We start from the raw sequence: 27336 nt of genomic DNA on the forward strand, positions 1-27336 counted from the left end.
AATTCAGCTTTAAAAGTTCGCAGCTGCGCGCGAGCCTCCCGAAATATTATCAAGCTTAATTTTGTTAAGTGTAGTTTTATTTACACAGGATAAAATTAAAACTGCTTATGTTTACAGCCTTGGCTCTTTTTATTATTTTGTTTACAATGTTTTATTTGTTTATAATATGACATGAACATTTGATTAAATCGTTAGTTCAGAATGGAAGCTGGGCTAACAGCGAAAACGTAATGGTTGAAGAATGGTTGAAGAAATTGACCATTGCAGTTACCTTCTCGTTAAAGTAACATGTTCCAAACAGTTTACCTATTAGTAAACTAGTAGATGACGAATCAACTCGCGCGGAGGAAAGGTTCCATGAGTGATAGTGGAGTTGGTTCTTATTAAACTGTTTTTCTTTTAAATTAATACCATATATATCATTACCGCATCCATTCTTAAAAAAAGAAATCATCATTCTAAAAACTTGGGAACATTTTATATGACATTTCTTGTACATTAGTTTTATGTTCAGAAAGAATGCGAATCAGAGTCGTATACGATTGCACAATTTATGTTATATACATATATGTGATTTTCCTTGTACCTTTGTATCACGTTTCGATTTTATTTACGTTTTCAGATTGGGTTTTTGTTTTAATTGCTATGGGCCTATTATATAAGGTCATGGTGTGTATCGCTGTTTGATTTAATGTTATGCAAATAATGATCAATACAATGTCGGCTGCTATACCCAGAACGTTTGGTAACTGTCAAACCTGCGGTGAATTAAAGGGAGAAAATATTAAAAAATACATTTTGTGACGTTTATTGTGACTGGGTTTATTTGCTGTCAGAGGTGACGAACGGAATTTCAATATTTTTGATTACTGCGCTTAGGCCCCCTATTGGTTTTTTTTTTTATTTACAAAGGGGGGGGGGGAGACTTGAGAATATTTGCTTATAATTTCTCCGCCTTCTAATCGAGTGGAGATTCGAGGGCACAACGAAGGCGCACGTGCCTCGAATGGGGGCGGGGGGGGGGGGGTTAGTTACATACGCCACGGAGATTGGCCATCGATGTCACGTCACGCCTCCTCAATGACCCAAATAAAAAAATGAGACCGTACCTGTAGGTCAAGGGTGGATCCAGAACACAATTTGGGGGGGGGGCAAAAAAATGTTTGGTCCCCCGAAAATGTTTTGGATTCTAGATGCTCTGTTGTGCGATCTGAGGCAATTTCTGATCACTTTAACCAATGTTTTTTTAAGGAAAAGAAGGTGGTGCACTGCCTTTATTGCGACGTCACATAAAAAAATGGGTTTCGGGTTTTTTTTGGGGGGGGGGTGGGGACATGCCCCCCCCCCCACCCCCTTGGATCCGCTTTTGCGGTAGGTAGCCGTCACCAGCGCAATGTGTTCATTGTTGACGATACTAATTAGTTTGCACGAAGTGGACTGCAATTAGGCCTACAAAGTTTTTCTGATCCATACATAATTTCAATCTGTTTATGTAACGTATCCCTGTCAACGATCCCGTCCGGCCTTACCGTGTAATTAAGTTTGGTTGTTTGGCATTTATCGGTTATCGTAAGCACGCCTGCTCCACTGTGCTATTCTTAATGAGCATGTAGTTGAAGATTCATTGTATCACTGTCATTGATTCTTGTTTTTCGAGAAATGAAATAAATACAGGGTTAATACCAAATTCCTCTGATAGAATAATAAGCAAATATATCTGTTATTATGAATTCCTTCATTGTGTGCACTGTGCAATAATTATTGATGTTACACCAACTATAAGTTAGAAATTAAAAGGTCCATTTGAAGCAACATGGCGCTCGTTTGTTCAAGTAAGTATTCATCCTCCGTTAAAAATATTGCTGTTTTGGGCCATAGCATTTGTTTTGTTGGATGTCAAACTATGCAATCTGTTTAAATAATGTTTAGTGAATTAGTCTCAGTAACAGTTTCTTGATGTGTACCCTCGCTCTTGCTTGAAATAAATGCCGAAGTTGACCACGCGTGGCATGGCAGTGAAATGCAGCGTGGTTAACCGTGTAACATCACGGCAAAACCTGTTTTTCCGACACTTAAAAAAAACCCACGTCGTGGCTTAGCCCCACTAGTGTGGCCGTCGGTATGCTGCGCTGAACCTCTGGCCACACACCGTGGTACCGCGCGCTACTGAGGACGAAGTTTTCATAAAATCTGCGGTCCGTTTCTTACATTCTAAGTTTCTTACTTTCTTATGGTTGTATTCTATGATGTCTCACCTATCACTTCTGGGATGCTTAGGTCTAATGATGTTCCATTTTCCGAGATATTCTTCAATCTTTCTGGAGCCCATATGCACTCGTGAAACGTCTGGTGATGGCAGCCATTTTGAATGTGACAAGAGATGACCTCAAGCTGTGACGTCGCGTTTATGCAAATTGCTTGTCGAGCGCGCGAGGGCGCGAGTTGCAAATGCAACGGCTGTTTCCTGTACCATGCATTTATCCTCAGGGGGCCACGTGCACCGATCTCTATTCAGGATCTATGGCACAGGAAACAGCCGTCGCATTTGCAACTCGCGCCCTCGCACGCTCGACAAGCAATTTGCATAAACGCGACGTCACAGCTTGAGGTCATCTCTTGTCACATTCAAAATGGCTGCCATCACCAGACGTTTCACGAGTGCATATGGGCTCCAGAAAGATTGAAGAATATCTCGAAAAATGGAACATCATTAGACCTAAGCATCCCAGAAGTGATAGGTGAGACATCATAGAATACAACCATAAGAAAGTAAGAAACTTAGAATGTAAGAAACGGACCGCAGATTTTATGAAAACTTCGTCCTCAGTAGCGCGTGGTACCACGGTGTGTGGCCAGAGGTTCAGCGCAGCATACCGACGGCCACACTAGTGGGGCTAGTCGTGGCTTAGCCCTAGCTTGAGTAACTCCAGCTGACATGCTCCATTTTCATTCACATGTAACGCTGGAGGCATAACCTGTTCGTTAGAACGTGGTAGCAAGAGACCCTAAAAAAATGGCCTCTCAAAAATTGTTCATTTTCACCTCTAATATCATGAATATCCCACCCCAGAGTTCATTTACATACCTCATACATTCAGCAGTCATTTACGAAGCCTAATGATCGACTTGAAACAGACCACAAAAAGAAAATGTGAAAAATCTTGACGATTTCCATGGCTTGTCCGTAAAAAAACGCTAGTTCCAGCGGCTGTAGTCCATTTTGTTTCGCTAATTAGGGTAGACGTCCTGAATTTCGGAACCATAAGAGTCGATTATTATTTTTCGACATATGCAGTACCGATTTACCCGGTACTCCCGTCGACACACAGCATGTGGGCATAGCGCATGTTGCGATACCAAAACTTAATCGATCCTGAACCTGCTTTGGTAATGTCACGTGACTTTGAAAGACGTTCATGTTGTCCGGAAATTCGGCACCCTGTGCCTAAGTTCGGCACTGCGTGCAGTCACATGCTTCTGCAATGGGCGGCACCATGTTTCAGCGCGTGGGGAAAAAGTTGCGTTGCACACACGTTTAGTTTCGTAGGTTTATATTTTTACGCCCGTAAAAGTTGTATTTTTGCCCTATATTAGTTATGTCCCCAACAAAATTCGAAATGGTTATCAAGCTAATATTGATTTTGTGAGTTGTTTTCACATGCCGAAATTAGGGTCACTTTCTGACCCCTGCTCGTAAGTTCGGCATCCCCCACAAAACTACACACCTGCACTTTGTACAGACGATCTTCCACTCTCAGCGGCACAAACCATCACCAACGTCAGAAAAAACTTCCATTTTAACCACTTTGACATGAAAAAATGGCTGCAATCATCTTTTTCATCTTAAACCCCATCTTACAAGGAATCCTAAAAACTTGAAAAAATAGTTCGCCTTTTATGGAGAGATTTTTAATCCCAATTTTTTTGGCAAGAATGCGTCTCAAGTTTCCATTATTTCTGGTTGAAACCCAAGGGCGGGAGTTCGTCTTGTCACCCGATAGCAACATGGCTGGTCACGTGACCGCGTTGGCGGGCCAGTTCACTATTTACATAGGGGTGCCGAATTTCGGGACGTGCCGAAATTCAGGATGTCTACCCTATGTAAATGTATGCATCACGTGATGACATCGTAAAAAATCTGCGCGCGCGATTTATGTGGGTACCACACCACTTTCAGGCGCCACAAGTGAGTTCAATTTTCGTCTGGTGCGTTGTCGCGGAAAGCAAGACAACGAGAATGTACAAGGGGGCTAGGGTTAATCAAATCCTACATCCTATTTTGTAACTTCTGAATAAGGTGCCCGAGAAAATGCTGATCAGGGTCATTTCTTCTGTTTATTACAGTCTGCCACGAGGTACCTGAGCACCCAGTTTTGTCGACGGTGTCAAACCATGTCTTTGAGCGTCGACTCATTGAGAAGTTCATCGCAGAGAATGGCGTTGATCCAATCAACGGGGAGGTGCTGTCAGAGGACCAGCTGGTGGATATCAAAGGTAAAGCTTTATTAAATAATACTGTTACCTGGTTCTCAGAGAAATGTTTTAGTTGGATTATCTTTGTTTTTCTTTAATTAACCCTAACTCCCTAGGCCTTTTTGCTAGGATGTAGTCCCAATCCTGCCAAATCCTCCAATTGGCCTCATGGAAAAATAGCATAAAGCCTCAATCCTGCAAACTCCTCCATTATTTCTTGAACATGGTCCGTAGAGGGGTGACCACTGCCTGAAACCTGCAAAATCCTGCAGCAGTGACTGTCAATGTGTTGGCCAGTGACATCCTGGAGCAGTACGGAGGTTTTCAAGCATAACCAGGCCTATATTTATGCATGGCTGAGGCCAAATAAAATTACAACATTCAGTGAATCTAAACATTAAAACCAATCCGAATTTTTCAGGTTTTGAAAGTCATTTGAATGGGGATAATCATCCCCACACAACTGGCATTGATCATTGTTGTTTAAATTTGTCCACTCAGTGAGCCCCTTGGTCAAGCCACGCCCCCCGACAGCCACCAGCATCCCTGCCATCTTGAAGTTACTGCAGGATGAGTGGGATGCTTGCATGCTGCACAGCTTCACCTTGCGCCAGCAGTTGCAGACGGCTCGGCAGGAGCTGTCCCACGCCCTGTACCAGCACGACGCGGCCTGCCGTGTCATTGCAAGACTCACCAAGGAGGTCACTGCTGCACGTGAAGGTTGGTATTTCTACCATCATTATAGGTTCCGATCGTATGACCTCAAAGTACCATGGGACCATCTGTTTTCCCCATGATCTGCCGCCGTTGCAGTAAGAAAGCGTTTGTTAAAAACTACATCATGCATTGTAAACTAGAGAGTATGGCTTATTCTCACGTAAAATAGCCACATACTCTTTATCAAGTGACATAATGTTCACTATGGTTGTCATCATCATGCTGACCCAGCACTGGGTTGGGGCTCGGCGTTTTTTTCACAGTTTTTGTCATCCATCACAGCTTTGAAGGCCTGCCTACTACCTGCTGCGTGGTACGCTACAAGATCTGTGCCTACTACAATGGCGACGCTGACTTTCTGGTACCTACAATCCTGGCCAAAATGGTTGGGACACTTGGAAATAACCCTATCCCCCGCTCCCTTGGTCAATGTTGTTCTCTCCAGCTGATGGAGCACACATCGCGCAATGAGAGACAACATTGAACGGGGGCTGGGGGGTTGGAGGCCCAGCGAGATTTGACCAGGATTGTAGATGTTGGCCTTGTTATTAGAGCCCTATTTAGTAGGCAGCAAGAGAATGCGTATTCACAGGGATGACTGACAATGGAAATTTTGAGAAGGTCTCAAAAACTCAGAATGTTACTGTTCCTTTTCCAAATATTTCTATTGGAAGAACATACATTCCACAGGTAGGGCTACAGGAAAACCTAGGATTATTAGGAAGTTCCCTGTTCGAATATATGTAAGATCCTTATTCTTTGCTCATTCTCTGAAAAGGTTATTGGCTCATCAGATAGGCATCAGCAAAAATCTGTGTTTTTCTGTGAGCGTATGTATTTTAATGCTCCTTGCATACAAGATTGAGATTTGTTCTGATTTTCCGGGTTTTTAAGATTTTTAAACAGTCCCTTTTGAAAGTCAGGAATTCCTGAGGTTTATAACAAAAGCAGTGGGTATTTAAGGGGTGTCTGGAGGAAAATATAAACAGGTACTTCATTGCTCTTCTCATAACCCTCCACTGAAAATTGCATTATTCAGGCATGCAACTTTTCCTCGGATCAGCTGACTTCCTCATTTTCACTTCACACTTATGCCATAAAAATTGAAAAACACTGAACAAAGTCTTGTCAAGCTTTGAATTTCCTCGGTTTTTGTATCCTCCAAGTTGCATGCCTGATTATTTCATTTTCCCTCAGTCTCAACCCCTGGTGTGGTGTTCTTGTAGTTCTGAACAAACCTTAAAAAAAATGTTTCTTTTCATTTTAGCCTTGGCTACTTTGAAGCCCCAGGCTGCCCCAGGCATGGTCCCCGCCCAGATTGCTGCCCTACCTGCAGGTGCCGCCCAGGGCGTGGTCAGACATGAACCCATGGAGGCTGCTGAGCCTGGGCCAGCAGCAATGACTGAGGACATTATACAGAAGGTAAGCGCTTCGAATTAACTAATTCGTTCTTCTACAGCCCCAACCGTTCCTTCTGAAAGCGACCTAAGCTTTCTCAGGACCGTATCTTTGTATGGATCATCATGGAGTAATGTGCCCGGCAGAAGGGCATATGTGCATATGCCCTTACGCAATAGCGCGTAATGACCAAAATGTTCCCAGCAAAAGGACATATGCAGAAAACTGCCTCTATTTTAATGAAATTTAAACATTTTTGTCAGAAACTAATACAAGTTGATCCAAAACTTATGATTCAAACGTGTGACAAATTTCAAATTCATACGATTTATGTTACGTGTGGGAGAACATTGGATACATAATGCGCGCGGGGGAGCAGTAGAACCTTTCAATGCAATTTGCTTGAAAATTATTTTTGCGTCAGAATGCTCATATGCCCTTCTGCCAGGCACCCGACGTAGTGTGGTATATTATACACATATAGACTGGCAATGAAGTCTTTAGTGCACTTTATGCGCTGGATGGGATGCTAGTCTTTTGCAGGTTACTCCCCAGCTAATGCTGGTACCCATTTATACTCCTGGGTGGAGAGAGGCAAGTGGGGTGAAGTGGCTTGCCCAAGGACACAACATATGGCCAGCAGCTGGATTTGAACCCTGACCCTTTGATCATGAGTCATGAACCCTAACCACTTGGCCAAACTCCCCCTTAATCATTTTATAACCTGTTATTCTCTCCATCCTGCAACTCAAGGATACCAAGGGGGCCAAAATAGTCATCACTGTGTAAAAGATATTTTATTTTGTCGCTTCCATTTCTATTTTGTCACTTCCACGATGGATTCCAGAGAGTGAAACGGAACTTGAGGTTCCTCCTTCAATTAAAAAAAAGGGAACCTACCCACAGTAATATTTAATAGTTGCTTTTCGATACATAAGGTACATAATATTCTGTGGTTTAATAAATGCCATATTCTTGTGTTATAATTTTAATATTCAACATAATGGGTCTCATCTTTCTCATAAACTTCATTTACCAGTCTTTGATAATAGACATAATTACCAGCGCCTTAAGTACCTAATTGTTGGTAGATACGTGCGCTATACAAGACTCCAGTATTAGTATTATTATGTGATTTAAGATAACCAGGAAAAATTCTGTTTCTAACAGCAAACACAAATGCCTGTGCACATTGCAGTAAATGGGTTTTATTATCGAAGAAGCATTCCTATTTTCTGCTTGTTTTACTCGTAGCTACAAGAGAAGGCCAACCTGTTGACTGCAGAGCGTAAACGTCGTGGCAAGAAAGTTCCTGACGAGCTCATGCCGCCAGATGACATCAGGTCCTTCAGAACCCTGTCCTCCCATCCTGTAAGTATGAAAACTCAATGGACTCTGTGTGTGAACAGGAAATGGTGATTTTTACCTCTTCGTTAGAGCTGCTGTGAAGGTACACAACCTGTAACGTCTTCATGTGAGAATCAAGTATTTGAATGTCACTCCCAGTGGTCTCCCCCAACTCTCCCCTGGGTAGGGGTGTGCATTTACGGGTAGTACAGGAACCGGGTACCCAATTGAAAAAAATAAACATGTGTACTCAGGTATCGGTTAAAGGGAAAATACAACATTTGCAAACATCAAAAAATAAATCTACCAAATCATTTTGAAATACCTTGCTGGACTGTTAGTGAATGACAGTCTAAAGCATCCTGTAAAATCATGGCACCTGGTATACTGTCATTTTCAAGAAAAGTGCTATTTTTGTATCAATTTCCAACGCTGATCGGCCGATCAGCGTTGGAAACAACTGGCTTTTTTTTTCAAATACTGGCCCCAATTGACCATCGCACTTGTTTGCAATCGATTACAAACCTATGAACGGGTACGAGCCAGCTAGACTGGTTCCCTGACCTTACAATTCCCCAATGTTTGTAAACTACTCTGTTTCTTCTTAAATGGAGTCAGGGAACCAGACTACAGGAAAATGATCGTTTTTCTTGGTTTTTATAGCATTTTCGAACCCAAAACCTCAAAAAAGTCAGTGTAACTATATTTGCTATATGTTTCCAACCCCCCAATTTCATCCATTTCTGAAAATTACAGCAAAAGCAAATGATGTATATTCCCTTTAAAGAAACCCAACCCCAACATTCAAATATCTGAAGTGCTGTTCAGACTGTTCAAAAAGGTCATATAGGTTCATACAGTAAGATCCAAGTATGTACAGTGTAGTTACGATGTACACTGCAACTTTTTTTAGCGTCATAAACGTGAAATACGTTTTGTTTTCATTTTGAAAATTCCCCACAAATGACATTCAAGACCTTTCTTTTTCATTTGCTGAGAAGTTACTTAGTAATTTGCAACTTTGGCTACTGGTATCTGGTCCCATAATCTGCAACTGGTTTCTGACATTAACCGTTGGGTACTTGGGTACACAGTTCCGATGCATAGCCCTAGTTGAGGGGGTGCTTGTGCATAGAGTTCACAGGAAATGGCCTCTAAGACACAAATATAGTGGTTTTTTTTTTTAAAGTAAAGTGATGTAAAGGGACATTTTTAGTGTTCATTGGCATTAGAAATTGTTTGTTACATGGAGCAGTGGACCTTGCTGCAGTCAAAAGATATTATTGTGTAAACCAGTAGATCAGTCGTGTAGTTTTCACAAGAAAGCACTTTTCCAATGCTGATATCGCTGGATTATGTCCAGTGGTCTCACAGGTATATCAAGTCCTGCAAGCCCATCTCGTTAACAAGTGAAATGTTTTTACTCTGAAACTCAAATTAAGAGCGCAACACAACCGCCAGGGATTAACATTCGGAACAAAGATAAGATGGAGTGATTAAGAATATCATGAGCCACCACAAGTTTGCATTGATGCAGTTGAAGAAGCACTTCAAAACTGGTTTCTTTATTTATTTATTTATTTTCTTTCGTTTTTATGCCAGGGTCTGCATAGCGCCAGTGTGCCAGGTATTTTGTCCATGGATCTCCAGGCCACAGATACATCTAAGGTGTTGACAGGTGAGTTTAGAAATTGCCCTGATAACGAGTCTCATATGAGATGTACAAGGCAGTGTTGTAGGACTCCATACTCGAGTCCACTTTTTGACGGACTCAGACTCAGAGTAAAGGACTCGGTGTTTGACTCAGATTTAGAAGACTCAAGCTTGTCCTCAGATTGGAAGGACTCTGACTCGGATGTGGTGGACTTGACTACAACACTGGTATAAGGATGAGATTTGGGGACCTTGTAGATGCAAGACTCAATAGAGCAATTGACAACTATCCTAAAATGAACATTTTGACAGGTAGTTCTTTTTTCCTTAGGTGGTGCTGATAAGTCAGTTGTTGTTTTCAACAAGGACACGGAGCAGGTGACTGCCGTCATGAAAGGTCACAGCAAGAAGGTCACCAATGTCATCTATCACCCCACAGAGGTAAGTGGTTAGCAGCCGTGTTATCAGGTAGACACCGGTAGAAAAAGATACACAACATTTCTGTGACTAACTAAAAGCTCTTGCATAAGTAATGTAGGTAAATATTACGGGATAAATGTTAAAAGACACATTGACCCTCCTACTGTAGCTGACATACGGGACCAAGCTGTCCATCCAGTCAAAATCAGTTAAGTGACTGTTGTGAACAGTTGAGTGCTCGCTGTCCACATAAAGCAGGATTGACTGGCTGTGACTTGATACAGGTTTGCCTTGACAGTAGGTGATTGATAAGCCAGCTGTACCTACCAGTTACTTGCTTTTGTCTGTTGACTGAATTTGACTTGTCACAGTACTTGCTTGAAATATGATCTGACTGTTGGTGATAAGCCTGTGTAAAAGGCATGGCAGGGAAAGAAGATCGATTGTTTGATTGTCTGTCAAAATCATGATAAAATTAAATATATTCGTTTCTGGTTTTGGCTTTCGTCGAATTGAGTGCAGTGTTCAATGAAAATACCCCTTCCAGTGTTGCAGTCAAGTAAATCTCTCGTCCAGTCAGAAGTACATTTGCTAGTCCGTTCACAAGTCTGGTCACAAGTAACAGGGAATGAACAATAACCAAGGAGTTCTTTTGTCACAGCTCATCTGAAAAGCTTGTGACTTGACTTTACGGGAAGACTTATGATGGACTTTTGAAGATTTGTGATAGTATACAAATATTGAATGCTTCGAGTGGTGTAGTAAAACTAGCCTCCCGAGGTGATTCATGGACATTCGCCTCGGGAAAATAGAATGGTCCATGGATCACCGAGGGAGGCTAGTTTTACTTCACCACGAGATAAAGCATTCAATATTTGTTTTATAACACTTCACCCACAGATTCTGCTTGATTTTAATATTTTACATGATTTAAATCTGAACACAGTTGAAATAAACTTCAATTTCAATACAAAATTGGTGGAAAATGTATTTCTCTCTTAAAAACTAACCCTTCACGAAATGTTTGAACCCAAGTCTGCGGCGCGCTCTCTTTGGAATAATACGCGCTACGCACAACACGCAACGCGCACACCAGCATGCATTTGCACACAAATACCGTGCCGTGGAAATAGTACTTTGGTTGCTAATGGTATAGTACTTTGGTTGCTATGCGCATAGTACTTTTGGCCGTGCACAGAAAGATAGCAAAATTAGAAAGTAACATGTGACTCGCTCTCGGCCAATCAAGACACAGAATCTGTGGGTGAGGTGTTATAAACTTGAATACGACACTGACCTATTCTACTTTTCTTATCAGACACTAGGAAGAAGTCTTTCTTGTTTTGGTCAACTATCATGATTAATTGTTTACCTTGACATTTCCCCTCCCCCACTCCACAGGAAATTGTGTTCAGCTCCTCCCCGGACACCACCATCCGCATCTGGTTCGTTGGCAATGCTTCCTGCCAGCAAGTCATCCGTGCCCACAATGCACCGGTCACCGGGCTGAGTCTCCACGCTACGGGCGACTACCTACTGAGTTGCTCCGAGGATCAGCACTGGGCGTTCTCCGACATCGCAAGCGGTCGCGTGCTGACTAAGGTTACTGATGATTCCATTGGGCATGGTAAGCATTTTTTGTTTTTATGGACGAGATGGCTTAATAGGAAATAGCAAGGATTTGTCCTCGTGTCCTTTAAACCAAATGTGGAGCCGTTTTTTTCCTTCCTTAACTACAGTTTGGTAAATTTATTGACAGATTGTATAAAATACAACACGGTTGGGTTGTAGGTAGTGTGACCCTACTAGCCCTGAGGTGCTGGCTGATTTTACCATCTCCCAACTGCAAGTGGAAGATGGTAATCAAAATCAGCCATCAAAGGACCAGTTATTTCGCACTACTTCAATCATGTTTACCTCCATTACAAAACTTCAACAAAATTCCATGGAAAACCCTTCCAATGGAATGCAAATAATAATTCATGCCTAGTAAGTAAAGTCTGTCACGAGCCAATGTGGCCCATCAGGCCGGCATTTATCTCCGGTTTCAGTGGCATGAAACGACTGAGAATATTTCTACTCCCCCTGGATGGGATGCTAGTCCATCGCAGGTTACTCCCCAGCTAATGCCAGTACCCATTTACACCCATGGGTGGAGAGAGGCAAGTGGGGGTGAAGTGGCTTGCCCCAGGACACCAGATATGGCCAGCAGCTGGATTCGAACCCCTGCCCCCTCTGATCATGAGTTATGAACCCTAACCACTAGGCCACACTCCCCTCACTCCACACTACCTGTTTTGCAGTCATTGCTGTTAGGTAGGAGTTATGAGTCAAGGAGCCAACCCTGGGATATTAATCTCTGGTGCTACAGACTCTTTGCGTGCATGGGATAGCTACAAGTCAAATTTATTAATAGAAAGAATAAAAGACAAATGAGGTGTAAAGCATCAGAAACAGGAACGAATCCCGGGAAACTTCGTGTGAAGTGGAGGAGGGCAATTTAGTCTTGTACCAATAACAGTGATCACACTTCAGTTGTAAGATGTTACAAAACGTCTTCAGATTTTATTACACAGCTCTGCTACAATTGCAGTGTACATCCTTTCTCTTTCCCTACCAAACACCAACTGCTTCCAAAAACTCTTTTAATAACAAAAAACGAATTCCTTTCCATAATATTATTCTCGAATTACTTTAACGCACGCACGCACGTGTGCATGCGCATGCACTTGTATAACGCAGCTGTTCCCTTGCCTTGCATATTTATAATTACTTTTCACATCACTACAGAGGGAATAGAGCAAGTCCCATACGGAATAATTAAACATAGTAAACTTTTGTGAAAAGATAGTGGTTATGATTTGTATAAATAACCCCTGTGATATGTAAGCCTGTTCGATATCCATTTATTTTTAAATCGGCAAATCGTGAAAAAAATATCGGATATCGCGATATTATCGTGATGACGTCATTTTTCCATTCATGGAACAATGGAAAAAAAAAAAAAAAAAAAAAAAAAAAACCTGACCGAAGTCACGATCCACTGCCGTGAAAAAGACCCAATATGTCCTGAACAAAATCGTCAAGTTTATTTGACTAGAGTCTCATTTACTTTGCCAATTTAGGTAGAAAATAAATTCCACATTCAAACATCGAAAACAAAATTACATTGAAATGTTGGATAAAAATGTGCAAATAGAAATCCATATCGAGGAAAGAACGAAGCACTAGCACGCAATTGCACACCGCATTGACATGATCCCCACGTGCACTCATAGTACAGCCCACACCATTGCGGCAAGGGTGTGCTTCATTGAAAACAATTTACCAGTATTTCCATCTTTTCAGAATTACAAATAATATTTTTTAATGGAGTCCGAAATATTTCCTGGTTCAGAAAAAGTTCTTCATCGTTACAAACTAACAAAATATTTTTTTTTCTAAAGATTTGTTTCGAAAAACGATGTTAACTCCAAAATGAGGGTGAAGCACCCCTTTACAAAAATTAATGGATCAGTCCAATTTCTTGTGACGCATTTTCTGTTCTGTGAACGAAATAAAAGGCACGACTGAACAGTTGGTTTTCGACGTTTTTTGTTGCTGAAAATATGAACAGATTTCATAAGTCTGGGACAGTTTTGGCACTAAGCAAGTGTAAGTGCCCAGGCACAACCACGGAAGAGAAGGAACGAGTCAGGAAAATACGTGCAGGAAAATTTGATCTAGTTCGCCTGCGCGGAGTCGTCCCAGCCCAGCGGCAATTTTTTTTTTCTCTCCCAAACGCGTACGACATCCGCAATACGCTATGGCGTTTTGGACTATACTTTTCTAAAAACATGAGAAGAAAATCAAAAAAGAAATATAAGAAATTCGGGCTTTATTTCCCTTTTTAATAAAATCCTCCAAAGCCTCAGGTTAGAAAATAATAAAAAAAAAAAATCATCTGCAATACCGTGATTCGAACCCGCAACCTCGCGGTATAAAACACAATAAATTATCGACTGAGCTGTCACATTGCTCGCTTCAAAATTGGAAAACTAGGCCTAATAAATATATAATGCCCACGTATCATAAAAGTATCGTAGAGGGCGCTTTACGTGCGTATGCGGATGTCGTTTGGTGCTGGAAAAAGAAAATTTGCGGGCTCGGCGTGGTCTCCTCTAGCCGCGTGCCGAAACGAAACATTCACTTCTCAACGTCCTAATCTACAATTCAAGCACATGTATTTGGCACCGTATTTTCTTTGCGAAATGTCAGAGACTTTGTTTCCCTTCGGTTAACTCCACGCACGTGATTACGATTTTGGCACTTGGTATGTGGGGTGAAATTGTGGTGTTTGTACTGCACCACGTGCAGTGTGGAAGACGCAAAATCCAATACACGTGACGTTAGTCAGTTGGTTCCGCCCCTGAATAGGTAAGACCTCGCGGTACATACAATGCGGTAACAGTGAATTTGTGGTTTGCGGTTTTTCATGGGAGCGCTTTAGCGACGGTTTGAAACTGAGAGGGATTGACTTTGGTTACAAAAGCGGTACCTCAAAAGAATATCGCGGTATTTTTCGGCATATCGAATTTCACGATGTGCCGATTTTTTTTTATGAGATCGATACGATTTCCGATATGAAAATTTAATCGAAATATCGTGAAATATCGTCATACCGAACAGGCTTGGTGATATGTATTTAAAAACCTGTTGGACTTTTTTCCCAGCTCTGACATGCGCCCAGTTCCATCCTGATGGTCTGATCTTCGGCACGGGTACCGGCAGCAGCATCATCAAAATCTGGGATTTGAAAGAAGGGACCAACGTGGCCAACTTCCCTGGCCACTCTGGACCCATCACCGCTCTGGCATTCTCTGAGAATGGTTACTACCTGGCAACGGCTGCTGACGACGCGGTGGTCAAGCTGTGGGATTTACGCAAGCTGAAGAACTTCAAGAATATCACCCTGGACGATAGATACGAGGTATGATGCCTTTCTGTTGCCCCTATCCACTCTTTCACAGATTAACCATATTTCCCCAGGCATTTATGGTAGGACACAACCTCAATCCTGCACAATCCTCCAACTACCTCTGTCTTAAAGTTACATACAGCCTCAAATCCTGTGTTGCTTCTTGACCACTGCCTCAGTCCTGCAACACCCACCAGCAGTCGCTGTCAATAAGTTGAGGCCGAGCCAGTGACATCCTGGAGCAGTGAAAAAGATTTCAAGCATAATCCAGGCCTAAATTTATGCATGGCTGAGCATTAACAACACAAGGTCCGCCCAAGACCTTGAACCAGTGCACTCTCCAAAATCAGCCACACATTTTTGCCATGTACCATCAATCCTGCAAAATCCTCCATTTTGCAAAGAGGATTTTGGAGGATTTGGGAAGATTCAGGTTAACCCTCATACTCTATAATGGACTCAGTGCCTACTGCCATTACACATACTAGACAGTTTTTATGTCCTCTTTCATCGAGTTGGGGGGGGGGGGGGACAGAATTAATTAGAATACGGAAATATCAACTCTCTGTTGGAGGTGCCGTTTCAAGCTGCTGCAAGTGCTTGCCTAAGGAATAGAGTTGAATATGTTTAGAAATGTTGGAAAGTATATTGGGTATTCCTTTACTTGATGGATTTTTAATTTGCTTTAATTGATGGAAGTATATAATTTGGCTGTTCTGTTTCCAGGTGAAGTCACTGTCCTTTGACCAGAGTGGAACCTATTTGGCTGTGGCAGGCACAGACCTGAGAGTCTACCTCTGTAAGCAGTGGCAGGAACTCAAGGTCTTCTCGGGTAAGAATTGCGTTCACATTATCAATAGATTTATCATACTTTGTAAAATGTTTGATGATAGTATTGACCTGTGTTTACTCAACAGGACTGGATGGCTGTCAATCTGGTATCCATTATTTTGTTTGCTTTATTGGCTTGATACACACATTTTCCATATTATTCAATAAAAATAAATATATTGAACAAAAGAGGTCTCAGCAGGTTGACCTTTGTGGCTAGTGGTCTAAATGTACAACTTGTAACCTGCCAAATACAAAGTGGCCCTGTGAAGTGACTGACAAATTATCGAAATTACATCATTTTCTTTGACATCAAAGAAAGTCACCCTGTCATTATCGATATGCATCACACTATTTGTTATGTACACCCCATTTACTTGAGAAAGTACCAGTTAATTGTGAAAAGAAGTTCTCATATGGAAGCATTTTAATATGGAACAAAAAGGTCTGTTGTGGTTAGATGACCCGGTATACTGTATACCGGTATACATAAAGAACCAGGTTAGTACTTGACGTAAATCAAAAAGAGCAGAGTTTGACTTTAATGGATTTAGCCCCAGCCCCATCATTCTGTGGTTTTTATACATTTAGCACGGTGCTTGCAACAGAGTTATCATGGTCAGCTGACCTCAAGTCATGATCTAATTGGTCAATGCAAATGACAGGCAGGAAGTGTACATCACATTGAGAACTAACATCTTTATTTATATTTGCCTCCTTCCCTCCATTTATTTTCTCATTCGCCTCCTGAACCACAGATCACACTGACATGACTACCGGGGTTCGATTTGGTCAGCATACTACGTTCCTATCCTCCGTCAGTATGGATCGTAGTCTCAAGTTCTATGGACTCTGATCGGTAACTCTCTCCTACCTTGATGTTGGTTTGGTCTGCAGCTTTTGGTGACAAAACTTGACGGTATCATGGTTACTCAACATTGAGTAGTTATCAAACTTTGAAGTTGTATCTTTTTTTTCTGCAAGAGGCCATCAGAAATGATCAGTTTAACCCTGTTAATCAGAGATGGGGTGGATAATTTTTTCCTGCTTCAGCAGAAAAAATAACACAACTCCAAGTTTGAGTGGAAATCAACAGATGTGAAAGCCCGATAGAGTACCGAAGTGTGACGTCAGCTGTCGTTGTTCTGGCTCACGATGGTTTGCGCGCTGATGTCTTCATACAGTTAAGCTGTGCGCGTGGAACACAATACGCGGCACATAGAATACCGAAGTGTGACGTCATCTGTCGTTGTTCTGGTTCACTATGGTTCGCACGCTGATGTCTTCATGCAGTTAAGCTGTGCGCGTGGAACACAATACGCGGCACATAGAATACCGAAGTGTGACGTCATCTGTCGTTGTTCTGGTTCACTATGGTTCGCACGCTGATGTCTTCATACAGTTAAGCTGTGCGCTCGGAACACAATACGCGGTACATTGAATATCGAAGTGTGACGTCAGCTGTCGTTCTGGCTCACGATGGTTCGCGCGCTGATGTCTTCATACAGTTAAGCTGTGCGCGTGGAACACAATACGCGGCACATAGAATACCGAAGTGTGACGTCATCTGTCGTTGTTCTGGCTCACTATGGTTCGCGCGCTGATGTTTTCACACACTTAAGCTGTGCGCGTGGAACACAATACGCGGCACAAAGAATACTGAAGTGTGACGTCAGCTGTCGTTGTTCTGGCTCACGATGGTTCGCGCGCTGATGTCTTCATACAGTTAAGCTGTGCGCGTGGAACACAATACGCGGCACATAGAATACCGAAGTGTGACGTCATCTGTCGTTGTTCTGGCTCACTATAGTTCGCGCGCTGATGTCTTCATACAGTTAAGCTGTGCGCGTGGAACACAATACGCGGCACATAGAATACCGAAGTGTGACGTCATCTGTCGTTGTTCTGGCTCACGATGGTTCGCGCGCTGATGTCTTCATACAGTTAAGCTGTGCGCGTGGAACACAATACGCGGCACATAGAATACCGAAGTGTGACGTCATCTGTCGTTGTTCTGGTTCACTCTAGTTCGCACGCTGATGTCACACACACTTCAGCTGTGCGCGTGAAACAGAATACGCGGCACATAGAATACCGAAGTGTGATGTCAGCTGTCATTGTTTTAGTTCACTCTGGTTTGCACGCTGATGTCACACACACTTCAGCTGTGCGCGTGAAACAGAATACGCGGCACATAGAATACCGAAGTGTGACGTCAGCTGTCATTGTTTTAGTTCACTCTGGTTCGCACGCTGATGTCACACACACTTCAGCTGTGCGCGTGAAACAGAATACGCGGCACATAGAATACCGAAGTGTGACGTCAGCTGTCATTGTTTTAGTTCACTCTGGTTCGCACGCTGATGTCACACACACTTCAGCTGTGCGCGTGAAACAGAATACGCGGCACATAGAATATCGAAGTGTGACGTCATCTGTCGTTGTTCTGGTTCACTCTGGTTTACGCATTGATGTCTTCACTCACTTAAGCTGTGCGCGTGAAACAGAATACGCTGCGCACTTCGGTACTCTATTGGGTGTATACAAATGAGAAAATCAATTATTTGTGATTTCCACAATTTGTTAATTTCAATTCCATTCCATGCTTTGGGCGGTGGTTTTAAGGATCTCTTGAATCCTTTCTTGACATTAAACACTTTGCAACCATTCTCAGTAAATTCATAATGATGAAGCAGGCTTTGGATTTCTCCAGACTGTTCTTTACAAAAGGATTCCCTGAAACAGACATTTGACATTTTTGAAGAAAAAAAAAATTAATTGGCTTTGTAGAAATGGTGTATGTAACTTGTTCCATTTCGAAATATTGGCATCTTTTCTCTTGAGTAGTATTTCAAAACCAGGAGTTATTTCTAGGGCCTTCTTTACTTGTACTTTGTCCATAGTTAACATTTAACACTGCAGCACACAGCTAAAAACATTATATTCCTCAGTGAAAAATATCGCCTGCTGCTCTCAGAATTGTGGTTCTACTGCATGGGTTGCAGTTTAAATGGGTTATTTTATGAACGCTTTGGTTTTTATAGTCCACTTTAGCATTAAGAAATATCATAATGCCAGTACCAAAAATAAGCGGTAGTGTAAGTCATCAAAGTACATGGTGATTGATTGCCTAAACAGCCCTGTCAGCAAAGTACAGTTTGTATATAGTAAATGTGGAAGGGGCACATTTGGGGGGGGGGGGGTTACTGTTCATTCCCTCCCTTTGTCATTTTAAAAGTGTTTTATAACAGACTTGTAAATCAGTCAGCATTAGGGGCAGTTTGTATTTAACACGAGTATAAAAGCAAAGGAAACTGTGACGTGTGATTTCATTGTATATTTCAAATAATTCTTTGCTGTCAAACTCGTGTGAAGTAGAAACTGGATTTTAAAGAGTGCATTTATGTTGCATTTTGCTTTTCCTACCTTCTTTTTGTTGAACTTAATGGTTTAGATTTGTAGTGTTAGCAACAAGCTGAACAGTAAGGAGTAAAATTTAAAGATTTGTTTGAAATGAACGGCAAAGCATCGTTGGCATTTAGGTTGAAATTTTTCACAACTTTTCAAAACATAGATTGTCAATTTACCAACTAGACTTGGCAGTCTTCAATGAGTTATGTTATGAAAATCTAGGGTAATACTTGTATGCTTTTTGTATTAAAGATGTACTGTCCTGGCTATTTTCATGTTTCAACCCAAAAATTTAGTTTTTTTTTTTTTTTTTAAATTGCTAGCTTTCTAGCAATTCAAAAGTTATTCTCCATCAATGGCCAACCCAGAACAGACTGGACAACGGCCTTAAAACCGATGATGATGATGAATGAGACATTGTATGAAAAGATTGACCTACATTAAGTTATGTAATAGTAACTTAACAAATTTCAGCTTATTTACAGCCAGATAATAGTCAATTTCCAGAGACTGGCTGTCGCCCCCATCAGGATCTGTAATGGAGGGACAATAGGCTTCTTTTCTTAGGGTTGAAGTGGCACAGTTTAAAAAACCTCTTAGGAGAAGGAAAAAAATCAAATTTGTTGAGGTTCATCGATACTTGGATAGTACATCTTTAGGATTTAGTTTTCAAAATAAGACCTACTTCATATTACATGCTTACAGCAATTTCCTAGTAGAAATGTGAAAAGAATGTTCAAAGTTTATTGCAGATTCTTACATGCATGCATGTCTCCCACGGAGGCAGGTGTAAGTCAATATCGTTTTGTTACAGAAACTCTTGCAGTTTAATGCAGCTTTACATTCACTCCAAGTTTTGCGCATTTTATAAAGTGCCTATTCAGTTCAGACCAATTTTTGTATCTTTATGTGTGACCGTTCAACTACTTATAACCTGTGAACTGTTCAATAAATTGTGTTGTTTATTAATATCAGTATCTCTTAAATGTTTGTCTGCAAATGAACTGATTTGGGGAAATTTTTTTTTTTTTTTTTTTGCTTTTTATTTTCTTCAAATTGTCCACGGCAGCTTCAACAGCGCCCTCTTCTGCTGCACCTCAAATTTTTGTACCAAGGAGCACCAAGGAATGTAAAATTGCACCAAGGCAAATGATAAAGGGAACCAAGCCAAATTATGGAGGACACCAATGTATAATGAGGACACGAAAAAGCAAAATAGTACCCACCTTGTCTATACAATTCAAGCTTGAAAAAAAAATAAAGCCACTAAATTATTTTTTTTCAAAACGCGTCGCCGCATCAATTCCAGAACTTCGGTCTGACCAGAGACCAGAGACTTTTTTTTTTTTTGGCCTAACCCCTTGCATTTTTTTTTTTCAATTTTGGCCAAAAAAAGAAATTTCCTGAAAGTTGCTAGAAAGATGCCTTAAGGGCCCTAGAACGCATTCCAAATCAATTGCTAGACAGATGTGCTATGAAAGGGGAAATTCTGTCGAAAAATTAAGGTAAAATCGCTCAAAAAATTACCAAAAAATTATTATGTGTGTTAGAGTATTGATTCATGTTCCTCTTGCATCCAGATTAATTTCTGCCTTGTGTTGAGAAAGGTCCATTTTTGGACGATTTTGACTAAAAATGTAAGGCTAACCCCTAACATTTTTTTTAATTTTGGCCAAAAAATGAAATTTCCTGAAAGTTGCTAGAAAGATGCCTTAAGGGCCATAGAACGCATTCCAAACTGATTGCTGGACAGATGAGCTATTAAAGGGGAAATTCTGTCAAAAAAATTAAGATAAAATCGCTCAATAAATTACCTATTTTTCCTCCAAAAATTGACGATTTTTGCCCAAATCTTCAAAATTATGTGTGTTAGAGTATTGATTGATGTTCGTCTTGCATCCAGATGAATTTCTGCCTTGTTTTGGGAAAAGTCAATTTTTGGCCGATTTTGACTAAAAATGTAAGGCTAACCCCTTGCATTTTTTTCAATTTTGGCCAAAAAATGAAATTTCCTGAAACTTGCTAGAAAGATGCCATAAGGGCCTTAAATGCATTCCAAATCGATTGCTGGACAGGTGTGGTATTACTGGGGGAATTCTTTCGAACAATTAAGGTAAAATCGCTCAAAAAAATTACCTATTTTTCCTCCAAAAATTGACGATTTTTGCTCAAATCTTCAAATTGATGTGTGTTAGTGTATTGATTAATGTTTCTATTGCATCCAGATGAATTTCTGCTTTGTTTTGAGAAAAGTCAAATTTTGGCCGATTTTGACTAAAAATGTAAGGCTAACCCCTTGCATTTTTTTTCAATTTTGGCCAAAAAATTAAATTTCCTGAAAAGTTGCTAGAAAGATGCCTTAAGGGCCCTAGAACGCATTCCAAATCGATTGCTGGACATATGTGCTATTAAAGGGGAAATTCTGTCCAAAAATTAAGGTAAAATCGCTCAATAAATTACCTATTTTTGTCCTCCAAAAATTGACGATTTTTGCCCAAATCTTCAAAATTATGTGTGTTAGAGTATTGATTGATGTTCCTCTTGCATCCAGGTGAATTTCTGCTTTGTTTTGAGAAAAGTCCATTTTGGGACGATTTTGACTAAAAATGTAAGGCTAACCCCTTACATTTTTTTCAATTTTGGCCAAAAAATGAAATTTCCTGAAAGTTGCTAGAAAGATGCCATAAGGGCCTTAGATGCATTTCAAATCGATTGCTGGACAGGTGTGGTATATCTGGGGGAATTCTTTCGAACAATTAAGGTAAAATTGCTCAAAAAAATTACCTATTTTTCCTCCAAAAATTGACAATTTTTGCTCAAATCTTCAAATTGATGTGTGTTAGTGTATTGATTAATGTTTGTATTGCATCCTGCTGAATTTCTGCTTTGTTTTGAGAAAAGTCAATTTTTGGCCGATTTTGACTAAAAATGTTAGGCTAACCCCTTGCATTTTTTTTTCAATTTTGGCCAAAAAATTAAATTTCCTGAAAAGTTGCTAGAAAGATGCCTTAAGGGCCCTAGAACGCATTCCAAATCGATTGCTGGACATATGTGCTATTAAAGGGGAAATTCTGTCCAAAAATTAAGGTAAAATCGCTCAATAAATTACCTTATTTTTCCTCCAAAAATTGACGATTTTTGCCCAAATCTTCAAAATTATGTGTGTTAGAGTATTGATTGATGTTCGGCTTGCATCCAGATGAATTTCTGCCTTGTTTTGGGAAAAGTCAATTTTTGGCCGATTTTGACTAAAAATGTAAGGCTAACCCCTTGGATTTTTTTTCAATTTTGGCCAAAAAATGAAATTTCCTGAAACTTGCTAGAAAGATGCCATCAGGGCCATAGAACGCATTCCAAACTGATTGCTAGACAGATGTGCTATGAAAGGGGAAATTCTGTCCAAAAATTAAGGTAAAATCGCTCAAAAAATTACCAAAAAATGATTATGTGTGTAAGTGTATTGATTGATGTTCCTCTTGCATCCAGATTAATTTCTGCCTTGTGTTGAGAAAAGTCCATTTTTGGACGATTTTGACTAAAAATGTAAGGCTAACCCCTTACATTTTTTTCAATTTTGGCCAAAAAATGAAATTTCCTGAAAGTTGCTAGAAAGATGCCTTAAGGGCCATAGAACGCATTCCAAACTGATTGCTGGACAGATGAGCTATTAAAGGGGAAATTCTGTCAAAAAAATTAAGATAAAATCGCTCAAAAAATTACCAAAAAATGATTATGTGTGTAAGAGTATTGATTGATGTTCCTCTTGCATCCAGATTAATTTCTGCCTTGTGTTGAGAAAAGTCCATTTTTGGACGATTTTGACTAAAAATGTAAGGCTAACCCCTTACATTTTTTTCAATTTTGGCCAAAAAATGAAATTTCCTGAAAGTTGCTAGAAAGATGCCTTAAGGGCCATAGAACGCATTCCAAACTGATTGCTGGACAGATGAGCTATTAAAGGGGAAATTCTGTCAAAAAAATTAAGATAAAATCGCTCAATAAATTACCTATTTTTCCACCAAAAATTGACGATTTTTGCCCAAATCTTCAAAATTATGTGTGTTAGAGTATTGATTGATGTTCGTCTTGCATCCAGATGAATTTCTGCCTTGTTTTGGGAAAAGTCAATTTTTGGCCGATTTTGACTAAAAATGTAAGGCTAACCCCTTGCATTTTTTTTCAATTTTGGCCAAAAAATTAAATTTCCTGAAAAGTTGCTAGAAAGATGCCTTAAGGGCCCTAGAACGCATTCCAAATCGATTGCTGGACATATGTGCTATTAAAGGGGGAATTCTGTCCAAAAATTAAGGTAAAATCGCTCAATAAATTACCTTATTTTTCCTCCAAAAATTGACGATTTTTGCCCAAATCTTCAAAATTATGTGTGTTAGAGTATTGATTGATGTTCGTCTTGCATCCAGATGAATTTCTGCCTTGTTTTGGGAAAAGTCAATTTTTGGCCGATTTTGACTAAAAATGTAAGGCTAACCCCTTGCATTTTTTTCAATTTTGGCCAAAAAATGAAATTTACTGAAACTTGCTAGAAAGATGCCATAAGGGCCTTAGATGCATTCAAAATCGATTGCTGGACAGGTGTGGTATATCTGGGGGAATTCTTTCGAACAATTAAGGTAAAATTGCTCAAAAAAATTACCTATTTTTCCTCCAAAAATTGACAATTTTTGCTCAAATCTTAAAATTGATGTGTGTTAGTGTATTGATTAATGTTTGTATTGCATCCTGCTGAATTTCTGCTTTGTTTTGAGAAAAGTCAATTTTTGGCCGATTTTGACTAAAAATGTTAGGCTAACCCCTTGCAATTTTTTTTCAATTTTGGCCAAAAAATTAAATTTCCTGAAAAGTTGCTAGAAAGATGCCTTAAGGGCCCTAGAACGCATTCCAAATCGATTGCTGGACATATGTGCTATTAAAGGGGAAATTCTGTCCAAAAATTAAGGTAAAATCGCTCAATAAATTACCTTATTTTTCCTCCAAAAATTGACGATTTTTGCCCAAATCTTCAAAATTATGTGTGTTAGAGTATTGATTGATGTTCGGCTTGCATCCAGATGAATTTCTGCCTTGTTTTGGGATAAGTCAATTTTTGGCCGATTTTGACTAAAAATGTAAGGCTAACCCCTTGGATTTTTTTTCAATTTTGGCCAAAAAATGAAATTTCCTGAAACTTGCTAGAAAGATGCCATAAGGGCCATAGAACGCATTCCAAACTGATTGCTAGACAGATGTGCTATGAAAGGGGAAATTCTGTCCAAAAATTAAGGTAAAATCGCTCAAAAAATTACCAAAAAATGATTATGTGTGTAAGAGTATTGATTGATGTTCCTCTTGCATCCAGATTAATTTCTGCCTTGTGTTGAGAAAAGTCCATTTTTGGACGATTTTGACTAAAAATGTAAGGCTAACCCCTTACATTTTTTTCAATTTTGGCCAAAAAATGAAATTTCCTGAAAGTTGCTAGAAAGATGCCTTAAGGGCCATAGAACGCATTCCAAACTGATTGCTGGACAGATGAGCTATTAAAGGGGAAATTCTGTCAAAAAAATTAAGATAAAATCGCTCAAAAAATTACCAAAAAATGATTATGTGTGTAAGTGTATTGATTGATGTTCCTCTTGCATCCAGATTAATTTCTGCCTTGTGTTGAGAAAAGTCCATTTTTGGACGATTTTGACTAAAAATGTAAGGCTAACCCCTTACATTTTTTTCAATTTTGGCCAAAAAATGAAATTTCCTGAAAGTTGCTAGAAAGATGCCTTAAGGGCCATAGAACGCATTCCAAACTGATTGCTGGACAGATGAGCTATTAAAGGGGAAATTCTGTCAAAAAAATTAAGATAAAATCGCTCAAAAAATTACCAAAAAATGATTATGTGTGTAAGAGTATTGATTGATGTTCCTCTTGCATCCAGATTAATTTCTGCCTTGTGTTGAGAAAAGTCCATTTTTGGACGATTTTGACTAAAAATGTAAGGCTAACCCCTTACATTTTTTTCAATTTTGGCCAAAAAATGAAATTTCCTGAAAGTTGCTAGAAAGATGCCTTAAGGGCCATAGAACGCATTCCAAACTGATTGCTGGACAGATGAGCTATTAAAGGGGAAATTCTGTCAAAAAAATTAAGATAAAATCGCTCAATAAATTACCTATTTTTCCACCAAAAATTGACGATTTTTGCCCAAATCTTCAAAATTATGTGTGTTAGAGTATTGATTGATGTTCGTCTTGCATCCAGATGAATTTCTGCCTTGTTTTGGGAAAAGTCAATTTTTGGCCGATTTTGACTAAAAATGTAAAGCTAACCCCTTGCATTTTTTTTCAATTTTGGCCAAAAAATTAAATTTCCTGAAAAGTTGCTAGAAAGATGCCTTAAGGGCCCTAGAACGCATTCCAAATCGATTGCTGGACATATGTGCTATTAAAGGGGGAATTCTGTCCAAAAATTAAGGTAAAATCGCTCAATAAATTACCTTATTTTTCCTCCAAAAATTGACGATTTTTGCCCAAATCTTCAAAATTATGTGTGTTTGAGTATTGATTGATGTTCGTCTTGCATCCAGATGAATTTCTGCCTTGTTTTGGGAAAAGTCAATTTTTGGCCGATTTTGACTAAAAATGTAAGGCTAACCCCTTACATTTTTTTCAATTTTGGCCAAAAAATGAAATTTCCTGAAAGTTGCTAGAAAGATGCCTTAAGGGCCATAGAACGCATTCCAAACTGATTGCTGGACAGATGAGCTATTAAAGGGGAAATTCTGTCAAAAAAATTAAGATAAAATCGCTCAAAAAATTACCAAAAAATGATTATGTGTGTAAGAGTATTGATTGATGTTCCTCTTGCATCCAGATTAATTTCTGCCTTGTGTTGAGAAAAGTCAATTTTTGGACGATTTTGACTAAAAATGTAAGGCTAACCCCTTACATTTTTTTCAATTTTGGCCAAAAAATGAAATTTCCTGAAAAAGTTGCTAGAAAGATGCCTTAAGGGCCATAGAACGCATTCCAAACTGATTGCTGGACATATGTGCTATTAAAGGGGGAATTCTGTCCAAAAATTAAGGTAAAATCGCTCAATAAATTACCTTATTTTTCCTCCAAAAATTGACGATTTTTGCCCAAATCTTCAAAATTATGTGTGTTAGAGTATTGATTGATGTTCGTCTTGCATCCAGATGAATTTCTGCCTTGTTTTGGGAAAAGTCAATTTTTGGCCGATTTTGACTAAAAATGTAAGGCTAACCCCTTGCATTTTTTTCAATTTTGGCCAAAAAATGAAATTGACTGAAACTTGCTAGAAAGATGCCATAAGGGCCTTAGATGCATTCAAAATCGATTGCTGGACAGGTGTGGTATATCTGGGGGAATTCTTTCGAACAATTAAGGTAATATCGCTCAAAAAAATTACCTATTTTTCCTCCAAAAATTGACGATTTTTGCTCAAATCTACAAATTGATGTGTGTTAGTGTATTGATTAATGTTTCTATTGCATCCAGATGAATTTCTGCTTTGTTTTGAGAAAAGTCAAATTTTGGCCGATTTTGACTAAAAATGTAAGGCTAATTTTTGCATTTTCTTTCAATTTTGGCCAAAAAATTAAATTTCCTGAAAAGTTGCTAGAAAGATGCCTTAAGGGCCCTAGAACGCATTCCAAATCGATTGCTGGACATATGTGCTATTAAAGGGGAAATTCTGTCCAAAAATTAAGGTAAAATCGCTCAATAAATTACCTATTTTTGTCCTCCAAAAATTGACGATTTTTGCCCAAATCTTCAAAATTATGTGTGTTAGAGTATTGATTGATGTTCCTCTTGCATCCAGGTGAATTTCTGCCTTGTTTTGGGAAAAGTCAATTTTTGGCCGATTTTGACCAAAAATGTAAGGCTAACCCCTTGCATTTTTTTCAATTTTGGCCAAAAAATGAAATTTCCTGAAACTTGCTAGAAAGATGTCATAAAGGCCTTAGATGCATTCCAAATCTATTGCTGGACAGGTGTGGTATATCTGGGGGAATTCTTTCGAACAATTAAGGTAAAATCGCTCAAAAAAATTACCTATTTTTCCTCCAAAAATTGACGATTTTTGCTCAAATCTTCAAATTGATGTGTGTTAG

At 39.7% G+C, this 27336-nt stretch overlaps 1 protein-coding gene across 1 annotated transcript; it reads left to right on the plus strand.

Moving 5' to 3' along the window:
* Positions 1 to 1658: 1658 nt before the first annotated feature.
* On the plus strand, positions 1659 to 17015 carry LOC119730270 (pre-mRNA-processing factor 19-like). Its single transcript, XM_038203078.1, has 11 exons — positions 1659 to 1832; positions 4345 to 4494; positions 4975 to 5193; positions 6458 to 6612; positions 7843 to 7959; positions 9538 to 9613; positions 9920 to 10029; positions 11410 to 11635; positions 14721 to 14977; positions 15692 to 15797; positions 16555 to 17015. The coding sequence occupies exons 1-11, from the start codon at positions 1814 to 1816 to the stop codon at positions 16650 to 16652; spliced, it is 1533 nt and encodes a 510-aa protein (XP_038059006.1). The 5' UTR covers positions 1659 to 1813; the 3' UTR covers positions 16653 to 17015.
* Positions 17016 to 27336: the final 10321 nt, after the last annotated feature.

The sequence above is a fragment of the Patiria miniata genome, unplaced genomic scaffold, assembly GCF_015706575.1.
Source record: "Patiria miniata isolate m_02_andy unplaced genomic scaffold, ASM1570657v1 HiC_scaffold_22, whole genome shotgun sequence".
NCBI classification, from domain to species: Eukaryota; Metazoa; Echinodermata; class Asteroidea; order Valvatida; family Asterinidae; genus Patiria; species Patiria miniata.